Genomic DNA, 10,381 nt, shown 5'->3' on the forward strand with positions numbered 1-10,381 from the left:
CTTTCCTCTTGTGTAGCCTTATAGTAATGCCCTTTTGCAAAGAAAAAGCTTCTCCTAGAAATAGAGGTTGCTAAATCCTACAAAGCTGTCTTGAGTGTTTGTTTAGTGCCATACTGACTTGTAAGAAAACATGTCTCTTCCAGCAGTCTGATTTTGACCTGTTTTGCTTGACATTGCAGCAGATGCGGTCAACAATGCAGCTGGTTATGGATTCAGTGGAGTTGATGAGAGAGGCACTTTCCGCTGGGACCTTTTGTCCAATTTGAATATCTGGAACATTGAGGTGAGATACAGGAGTGGCTGCATTGGCATAATTATACAGAAATGAGCATGGTAATGGGTAAGGGCATTACTGAAAGGAAATCTATGCTACCAGGCTGCTCCTCTTTAGCATGAAGAGGTTTTGTATTTTATCTCTTGGACAGATAAAATGCATCTGTCTCACAGGCCTCCTCTTGCTCTGTATTCAGGTTGTATTTCTAAATAGTTTTGTGAGGGCTAAAAATAATGATATCAGATATTTAATAAATGAGCAATCAATTACTGTAGATTGAGGCTGAGCTCAGTGGGTCAGTAAATTGTTCACAGCTATGATTCTTCACCATCTGTGGTGTGTTCTGTTTATTTACTTCTAACAAGCTTTCACTTTTGTAGCCCAGTTGAGATGATTGGTGGTAGTGAAAGAGGCTGCCACAAGTGGCACAGACACGTGCAAGGGCTGAACTGCCTCTGGTACGTGGAGAAAAGCAAGGGTAGGAGACGTAACAGGTACAAACCAAGCAACCTGAGTGGGAGCTGAGAGGGGCACAGGGAGCTTAGGTGGGTGCTGGTCTAGAACACCATGCTGGGAGCCACACTGTTTCTCAAAACATCTCTCACTCCTTCCCTGTGACTGCTGCGTACTTTTAAGATCCATTAGCCTTTTGAAAACTATTCATGTTTGTGTCTCTAATGCAAAAGATGGCCCGTATAATTTGTTTGCCCTGAAGAATATTTTGTGAGTGCCAGTGAGATCTGGAAATATTTATGTGTCTGCGACTGCTTTCTAAAGGCTTCTTTTTTAGAAATAGGAGAAGCCTCCCTCTGTAATTCTCTAGTTGTGATTTTAAAAGTAATCACAGCTAAAAATAAGTTGATTGTTTTATTGCTGAACAATCTGTGACTAAGTGAATGCGCTGTAATAGCTCTTCTCAAAAATGAAATAACTCCTGTAATTCTTCCTTGAAGATGCCAAAATTGGAAGTCTCATTACACATGCCCTGTTTTTCAACATTCTTTCTCTTTTTCTTTTCTAACCATGATTAATCCTCACTGTGGTTCTTGATGAGTACAGGATACACAGCCCAGAAATGCTTTACACTTCTAGATGACAGGAACACCCTAGATACCACTCTGAGATCTTGAATCTATATCTGATTCATTTTTGGGGCAGGAGATGGTTCTTTGATGGGCTGAAGCAGCTTCTGTTTGAAGGAGGAAAGTAAAATGCAGCCAGTACTCTTCAGTCAAGCCAAATGAAGCAGCCTTTGCTCTTCTCTACCCACTGAACTGATGGCCTCTCAAAACTTACTTATTTTATGGGTCACGTGGGCAACAGAGATTAGAAATTGTTTCCAAGAGCATAAAATAGAGTGTTGTCTGATTTTTTCATGTTTGCAATGAGAAAAAGAAAGGCTACGGAGACCACGGCTTTGGCTAAGCCTTGAGCCATGACTTTATGTGCCAACAGCAGTGCTGGCAGTTGAAGTATGATTGTGCGGTGTATACAGATACAGTCTATATATTCAGCAGGTATAGCCACCTGCATGTGTAAAATTACCTCAGAGCTGGGAACTTGAGTGCTAAATGTGACTATCTGATCTGTAGAAAAGATAAGCACATGGAAGGGCTTGTGTGGGCCTTAAAACATGACAGGGGCTAAGCCCACGTGGGGGACTTGAAAGCCTTGGCAGCGTGCTTGTTTTGACAGCCAGCAACTACTTCCTCTCTTGGTAATGTAACAGGGGAACTTAAAGGAGGCCAAAAGAGAGTGACAATATTAGTTGGAAGGGAAACTGTGTTTTTCTTGGCTTCTCATGGTACAGTAATGCAATTAAAATGTGGCAGTCCTGCATTGGGAATTGTTAATCGTTTTAACTCTTTAAATGCAGAGGATGAAATGCTAGCTTTAAGGATTCTGCGTGGAAATGGAAAGATATTTGCACATTCTCCTTGGAAGCCTTTGCCCTTAATCCATTTTTTCAGTCATTTTTTCCATCCCATGCCTTCGGCAGATATGGCATAATATTGTGGTGTCACTGAATCACGTCCCCACTTGGCCAGGGTCTCCTTGGAGGTTTCTGCCAGCAGGCAAGGGACCAAGGTGGAGTTGGGAGGTGAAGTTGATCAGCAGAAGGGGAACTGATGCTGAACAACAGAGTCTAGCAGTCCCCTAAAGCTGAGGGAGCTCAGAGGAGGAGGTATGGGTGGTTCTCTCAGGATGCTGGAGTCCACTCTGGTTTCTCAAGCTTAGCGGTGGGCTGAGGATTGGCTTCTAAATTTAGTCCGAATTTTTTTGCCCATGTTTTTCAGTCTTCCCCCTTCCTTCTCTAAATAGTAATAATAATAATAAAAATAATAATAAATGTTTGGGTTTTTTTTTTAAATAACACTTTGTTTTAGTACCACCGTAGGGAAGTCCAGATTGCATAATGGATGGCAAGATATCTCTTCCAGAAATAAAGCTGTTTATGAACTGAAAGGAAGGCCAAGCATATAAAACAAGAAAGCTTCTCAGATTGCCCATTATTTGAAAAGTAACCAAACACTGTATTTAATTATATGAGACAAAGTGAGATTTTAGAGCAAGTGCCAAGTGTTAGCAGTGAGCCATCAGCCTAATTAATGTCCCTCCCAAGTCATATTAGTCTAATGATGGATTGTGACACAGTCATCATAAAAGTTAGCTGCTAGAATTAATACTTTCCATGTACCTCCTCACTAATTTAAATTGCAAGTAGTATTTTACAGGCTTCATTACTAACATTTCATGTGAACTTCTTTCTTAGACTGCAACAAGTTTTAAAATGTACATTGAAAACTGGAACATTCAGACAGCTGCCTGGCTGAAACGGTAAGAGTAATGAAACAGTTACATGCTTGTGAGACCCAAAAGCTCTCCATGGCCTGGAAAAACGCTGCTTGGTAGCTCTCATAAATGTAAACCCTCTTATTCTTCCTTTGTTTCCTGTGTCTGTAATAGCTGGTGCAATACAAGGGTATTTGGTGCTGTAAAGTTTTATTGCTGCAAGTGTAAAATGCTCCTATTTTATATATGAGCAGCAAAGTCATAAACAAACTGTTCAAAACTTCCATAATAGAAAGCAATAGCATTTTGTTGTTTCCCTCTATTAACTTTCCTGTACTGTTTTGCTTTGCTATGTTATGTTTCCCACGTTGAGGTGACTCTTGCTGCGTTACTGGGATCCAGAAATTCAGTGAGAAATAAGGTCAAAATCTTCAGAGCCCCAGCGTAGTCTGGTTTGGAATTACCCTAAGATGCTTGCCAGGCAGTCCTTGTTTAGGATATGGGGAAGATACTTATAGTGCTGAGATGATCTGATTTTAACCAGTGACTGTTAAGGCACATATTATAAATACTAGCATGAGTCCAAATTTTTTAGATTGGACTGTGTCTCATTACTCATTTCACTTTCTGGTGTGATTAAAGCTCAGCATAAAGTCTACATAGTGTCTGAAATGCAGGCACAGATTTATTGTAGTTATTGTAATTAAATCTATGCATCTTAAAAGTCAATATCCACTATTTTTCATTATTCAAATGGTTCCTGGTAAGAAATGCATTATCTTGACTTGTTTCTTTGGAGCACAGCATTTGATTTAAACTTCAGATAGCCAAATAGACTGGGTGTTGTTTACTTGAACTGTTATCCTTTCATCTCGGGAATAAGATTTTTGCTGCTAAAGTTAGCTGGAATCCCCTGTTTTGCAATAGTTTAGGGCACTCCCTGTTGTTCCCAGCATCTGCCAGATAACTGTGCCTAAAAATAGCTCTCTTCACTAGAGTGAAGGGTGGGGTCACATCTCTTTGTCTTTCAACTTGTTCTTGGTCTGTCATCAGAGTTTGGAAGGGTAACATATGATTCCAGATAGAGATGCAAAGGTGAACAAAGTCTTGCCTGCCCTTTATTCCATTATTGATTTAAATGCTTTGAGCACCAGAAATATTTGTACAGGCAGTCTTTGGGAACTCATTTGCATATAAGCATGCTTCCTCATTCCATCTAAACCTCCATTTAAATGAAGGGAGAGTGTCTCATGCCTTAGCCTGTGACTAAACAAAGATTAGACAGCTAAGAAAACACAGAGTAAGACCTTAGAAACAGAAGGATTTCAAGCACAGTGGCCACTGTTCAACCTGTTCTGTTTTGTTTTCATTTTTGCAGTGTCTGCTATGACAGAGCTCCCTGGTACCCTACGGCTTTAACATTTATCCTGTCGGCCCTGTGGCATGGTATCTATCCTGGATATTATTTTACGTTTCTCACTGGAATCCTTATCACACTCGCAGCCAGAGCAGTATGTACCTTTCATTGTTCTCTTCTAAGACTAGACACTATCCAGCTGTCAGCTGCACCCTCACATGGTCAAGCAGCTTGTCTCTGCTGTGAGCCCTCTTTCATGCCTTTGCAGGCTTGATGCTCACTGAAACTCTTCTGTATTGATGCTAATTGCAAAGTACCCAGCAGTTATAACCAGCACCAGTTCTGGACATGATGCACTACTGTCCCTGGCTGTCAAAGGAAATGTTGCTTGAGGATGCCTAGTTAGAGGTGCCACCAGCTATGTCCATGCAGTCAAATTAGCTAGGGATTCACAGTCATGTGGAATTCCAGACTTGTGCTGGGTCATGTTGCCTGTATGCTGGCTTGTAATTAACTCTGGGCCCAGTCTTGCACAAGAAGCTGCTGTGGGTTGAGCATTAGCCCAAACATGAACAATTTGTGTGGATGCAATTGATGCAGTAAAATGGTCTCTGTTTATGGGCCTTATTTTGTGTAGAGTCACCAAAGACAGAACAGGGTTCATGTCTCACTATTGTTAAATTTATCACTGCTGATCTTTCAGGCTGAACGAGACACTTGTGCAGGGCTGGGAAGCACCACTGTTGTCTTTTGGAGATGACTATGGATAAATAGCCAGGTTAATATGAAAGGAGAATTAAACTAGTGACCAGTATTAACCACTATCCCTAGGGCAGGTTGCTTTGCCTCTCATTTATGAGGATTTCACAGATGTGAAACTAACTTAAAATCTCTAGAACGGCACACACTTGTAGGTATAAGCACTTGTTCATTTTAAGTAACTTTGATTTACTGTTGATAACCAGTAAGAAATGAAAGTCAGGAGGCAGGAACAGCTTCCCTCCCAAAAAATATTGTACCAGACATCCAGAATGAGAGAGTCTGCACCTGTGGTTATGACAGAGCAAATTGGGAGCTACTTCGCGGTTTGCCACCGGTTGACTGTGAGATCTTGAAAATGTCAGTCTGTACACATCTGTATTCCTGCTCCCAGTGCTTTGTAACTGGTGAATAAACCTTCCAGTGATGCTAATGCTGATGGTAAACAGAGTCATCCACTGCTGTGTGTCTGTGTGGCTTTGCCTAAGAAATGTTTATATAATTTTCTGCTTACTTTTCCCTGACCTGCAGATAAGGAACAACTTCAGACATTACTTCCTCTCGTCAGTGCCTCTTAAGATAGCCTACGATGTAGTCACCTGGGCAGTGACTCAGCTGGCTGTGTGCTACACTGTCGCACCATTCGTCATGCTGGCTGTGGAGCCCACCATCAAGTTTTACAAGTAAGTCCTCTTCCCTTGACTTTACTCTCCAGGGTGCCATAGACTTTTGTTAAATAACCCAAACCACGCTGAAAGGCAGTTAGCATTTCATCCAATTTGAAAGGAGCCCGGACAGGATGCTTGCTAAAGTATAAGAGCTGACTTTTGCACTCCTGTAACGTAATGAGATTATAACAATGCCAAGGCAGAGCACTTTGGTTGCTCTTCTCATTCTGTGTCCTTACGTGACATTTCATATACTGGGTTTCCCTTTCCAAAACAGTTGGGCCTCAACCATTAGCAGTAGCCAAGGATGAAGAGGTTAAGAATAATGTGAGTTGGCAGTAGGAAGGAGATGCTGAGCAAAGACCAGGCTTCCAGCTGCTGAATGTGTATAAGGGGAGGTATGATGGATCAGCAGGAGATATGGAGGGCTCCTGGCAGAGCATTGCTCCTTGAAATCAATGTGCTTTTCACTATGGAAGTGTCCTTCTCTTCTTACAAAGGGAGTACTTGAGATTCCTTAAAAATAAGATTCCTTAAAAATAAAAATAAGAAAAAACTGGTTGCAGAGCACATTGAATGTGCTCTAATAAAACCAAGTTGAAATAGAAAAATTGAGAAAATAATTAGAAAAGGGAAACAGGACTACATGGCTTTACTCTTCTTTCATTTTACTGTCAATATAGAGTAACAGCTTTTGGTTCAGAAGAAAGTCAATTCCCTCCACCAACATAAAAGACACAAAACTGGTAGTCAGGATAGCTGCTGTCTATTTGCAGGAGGCTGAATTTCAACATTTTCTATTCCTGTTTCTTGAAACATTTGATTTCAACACAGAAAACTTACGATGGAGTAAAAATTTTCCAGATCTTTCTTAGCTTCATTTCTTAATAATTTTGCCCTGGTGACTTTTGCCCTGGTTAACTTTGAACATAGTTAACATTTGAATTTAGAAACTTGTAAGCAAGGAAATGTTCTGCATTTGGACTAGGGCATGAATTTTTGGAGCACTTCACACCACAGGCAGTGTTCTTAAGCACCTTACAAGGATATTAAGAACTATGGTAAGAAGCATAGATGAGACCACAGAAATATGCATTGCTATGTTTAACAGCTGGACCATACTGGTCCCAATCATCATCTTCCCCAAGCTGCCAGAACCTCATCTATTTGGTTTAAGTATTTTTTATTTCTCTTCAAACTTGTGTATACTGAATTATTTGAAATAAAAATATTTGATGTTTAGAAACATACCAAATGCAGATATCTCTGAGCAGTTACCTTCAAAAATGCAAGCCTTCTGCAAACGTAATTACCTAACCTTCTCCAGTTAAAATCTGAGTGTTTTGATTTATTTCAGATCTCAGCACTTTGGTTGAATTTATTTCTTTCTTTCACTTTTTAAAATTCTTTTTGAACCATCAATGATATTTCTTCACAACTTAGCCTTGTAAATTCTAATATTAGAAGAGAGATGGGCTGAATAAGTCTGGGGTTGAATTAGATGGGTTTATCTGAGCTGTCAGACTTTGGATTCTAGGGTTTGCTGATGGTTACCTTGCCCCATTATCATCCACAGCAGCATTTTCATCCATGCCAGCAGACACCATATTCTGAGACTGTGTGAAATTCAAGGGTTTATTTTTGTGTTTTCTAGGTCAGGTTCATACATTCTGCATTCATCCTTTAGCACTAAATTCTGCATATTGGGGTTGCAGAATTCATGTTATTCCCAATAAAAATATAATATTCTTTCTGCTTTTGTTCCCAGGTCTGTGTATTTTCACATGCACATTCTAAGCATCCTGGTGTTGCTCCTGTTACCAGTCAGACCTCAAACCCACTCTGTAAGAAGGGCTCAGAATCAGGCCATGCCGAACTCTATTAAAAACAAAGACAAATGATGCCTCCAAAGAAAACTGCCAGCATTGGGAAATCAGAGTGGTGTATTGTAAACAAAAAAATAAGAAGAAAAACGTGTTGCAGGAGGATTGAGGTACAAGACAAGTGGCATTTCTCTTGGCTATCTTAAAATCTTACTGGAGAGGGCAGAGAAGAGCCTGAATGACTGTAATTCAAATTATTCCAGTTAATGGAGATTTTACAGGCAACGTTTACAGGCTCATGGGGCATTTCATTTTTATAATAAATATTTTTATGAAGTGTTTTTTATATATTTAAACTTTTTCACAGAGAGGCATTTTTTTCTCTTTTACAGAAATACACAACTATTAATCAACAAATAATCTTGTGATTAGAGAGAGGGACAGAAAGCAGCTAATAAAGAGTTAGACCAGGTGCCTGATAGCCTGGTGCTGTGGGCAGCTGTCAGGGGAAACTTTTCATCTCTTTTGGTTGTGGAGAGAGATGGTGCAAGTAGAAGACTACTGGCATGGGGTTGCTCAAGGTGCTGGCACTGACTTGTGCCCCAGCAGGGGGAAGTGGGAGCGGGGCTTTCCCCAGCAAACCCCGGAGCAGGGACTGCAGCCTGAGCTGGGCAGCAAAGGTACTTCACATCCTTCAATGTGACACCTGCTGGTGATGAAGGCAAGACAAGTCCCTTGGGATTTGGTGTCTGGGAGCAGTGATAACTGGCTAAGCCAAAATTTAAAGCCAAGTAAAAGAAAAACAAAAGGCAGAAGGGGGAACTCAAACCTAGAGTAAAAGAAGGGATATACGGCCTGTGGTCTATAGAGCTGTGCTTCTCTAATGACACAGCTGGTGCTCATTGCTACATCAGCCTTACTTTGTAGTCTTAGTGATGCAGCACTTCCTTTTTGGTATCAAAATGCGTGAGGAGCCATACAGGGTTAGTGTTTTAAAACCTGCAGTTATGGGTTAAATCTAAAAAAGCTTTGTAGTAGATCAGACTGTTCTACTCAAAAACATCCCATCTTAAGGAGGGGTTACATTCCAGCAGATAACACTAATAGGAAACCTGAACAGCAATTATCACTGTCATAATAAATCATTCTCTACAAAATATTGTGATCACCACAAGAGTTGAGACTGAGTCCTTGTGTGATCTTGACATCTGACTTAACTGTTGATGCAAATTTCTCTGCTCGTAAAGTCCTTGACTTCCAGGGATGTTTTGAGGCTTGATTCCTGAGTGCTTGTTGTGCACCGAGATAACCTGCTGCAAAATTCTGTGTCAGGGTTTTTAATTTTTTTTTTTCTTAAATCCACTTAACCCAGTAAAACAGACCAGTACCACACATCAAAACCAACTGAAGCATTTTTTAAAATGTTTTCCAGGAATGTTTTTATCAGGATTTTGTAGAAGCAGTTCCCTTGTTAAAGTATTGGTATTACTTTATTGACATTTAACTAATGTGTGATTGAGGAAAGAATCTGCTGTTTACTGCATTCTGATTTTTGAGTCAGATTAAAGTTTTGCAGAATCCTCGTGTTTTGAGAAGAAACAAATCAGTGAAACCAACAAAATTCCAAAAAAAGTGATTTTTTTTTTTTCATTGATGGGAATTTTTTGTCCTGTGACCATATTATGATTTAGAGCATAGTTCATGGAAGAGTTTATTTGCTAATTTATTTTAAAGGGCAAGATGGGATTAAAAGATTGATCTGAATAAACAATTTGCTTTGTGTCACTGCATTATTGATCACTAATGTCTAATGTGAAAAATAGGTGAGTGGGTGGGTGAAATCACACTTGTGAGGGAAGATGTTCAGGTCTGCTGGATTTTACAGCAGCTGAGCTTTCGATCCTGCTCCTGCTGAAACAGAGACAAAGTGACCCCTGTCTGTTTTCATGGCAGCTTTGCCCTTAACTTGGCTGGTCTTTTTTTGTCATGGTGTGTGTGTTCTCCTTGGTGCACCAGCCTCAGTTACATCTTGGGCATCTAATGTTGCCCTTGAGGTCTGATTGTGCCATTCCTGTATCCTGTGGGAAGGAACCAGGGCACATCCCCAGAAAGGGATGGGGAGTTGGGTGCTGCTGGTCCTGGAATCCTGTGGGCTGAAGCCAATCTGCAATTGCCTCCCAGAAACAAAAGAAGCAGTGTGAGCTCTGCCAGAGCCAGCAAAATTCACATCAACTCTGGGCTTTGGCAAAAGTGAGGAAGACAAATGTTCCCAGCAGGTTGGCCTTAGCACCTGCTTTGGAAAAAAAGTGCTCTCAAAGGGGTTTGGGGGTCTCTACCTGCTGCTCTGTGCCCTGAGATCTGCCTGCACGGCTTGTGCCCTGTTCTGCAGTCCTTCCTGAGCTGTGTACATTCAAGAGAGGCCAGGTATGATCAGTGGGGTTTCTCTTACAGTGTTTCCCCAAGTGAAACTTGCTTATATGTAAAGCCATTGACTGATGTGTAGTTTCAGCTCCTATAATGTGATGAATTAGTCTGGGCTAGTGAGAAAACTGTTACTCTCCTGTCATGTTGCCTTCTCAGCCTGAAACTCTCCCTGAAAACAGGTGCCCTGGGAATCAAAGAGAACCAGTCATAGAGATTTAACGTGATATGTGTCATGAGCCAAAACTGAAACTGGCTTTTTGAAACATGGCATTTGCAGGGAAAC

General features: G+C 40.8%; 1 protein-coding gene across 2 annotated transcripts in view; it reads left to right on the forward strand.

The window, feature by feature from the left end:
- The window catches only part of MBOAT1 (membrane bound O-acyltransferase domain containing 1), a 56,313-nt gene extending 46,868 nt beyond the window's left edge, over window positions 1-9,445 (forward strand). Inside the window, exons 9-13 of one of the 2 annotated variants that reach the window (XM_059851516.1) lie at window positions 180-283; window positions 3,048-3,112; window positions 4,446-4,578; window positions 5,715-5,866; window positions 7,620-9,445. In XM_059851516.1, the coding sequence (XP_059707499.1) occupies window positions 180-283; window positions 3,048-3,112; window positions 4,446-4,578; window positions 5,715-5,866; window positions 7,620-7,752 (587 nt within the window). In that variant the 3' untranslated portion in view covers window positions 7,753-9,445. The remainder of the gene's footprint in view (window positions 1-179; window positions 284-3,047; window positions 3,113-4,445; window positions 4,579-5,714; window positions 5,867-7,619) is intronic. The other variant, XM_059851525.1, reaches the window with a different exon arrangement.
- The last annotated feature ends 936 nt before the right edge of the window (window positions 9,446-10,381 follow it).

This window comes from Haemorhous mexicanus, chromosome 1 (assembly GCF_027477595.1).
Source record: "Haemorhous mexicanus isolate bHaeMex1 chromosome 1, bHaeMex1.pri, whole genome shotgun sequence".
In the NCBI taxonomy this organism is placed as follows: Eukaryota; Metazoa; Chordata; class Aves; order Passeriformes; family Fringillidae; genus Haemorhous; species Haemorhous mexicanus.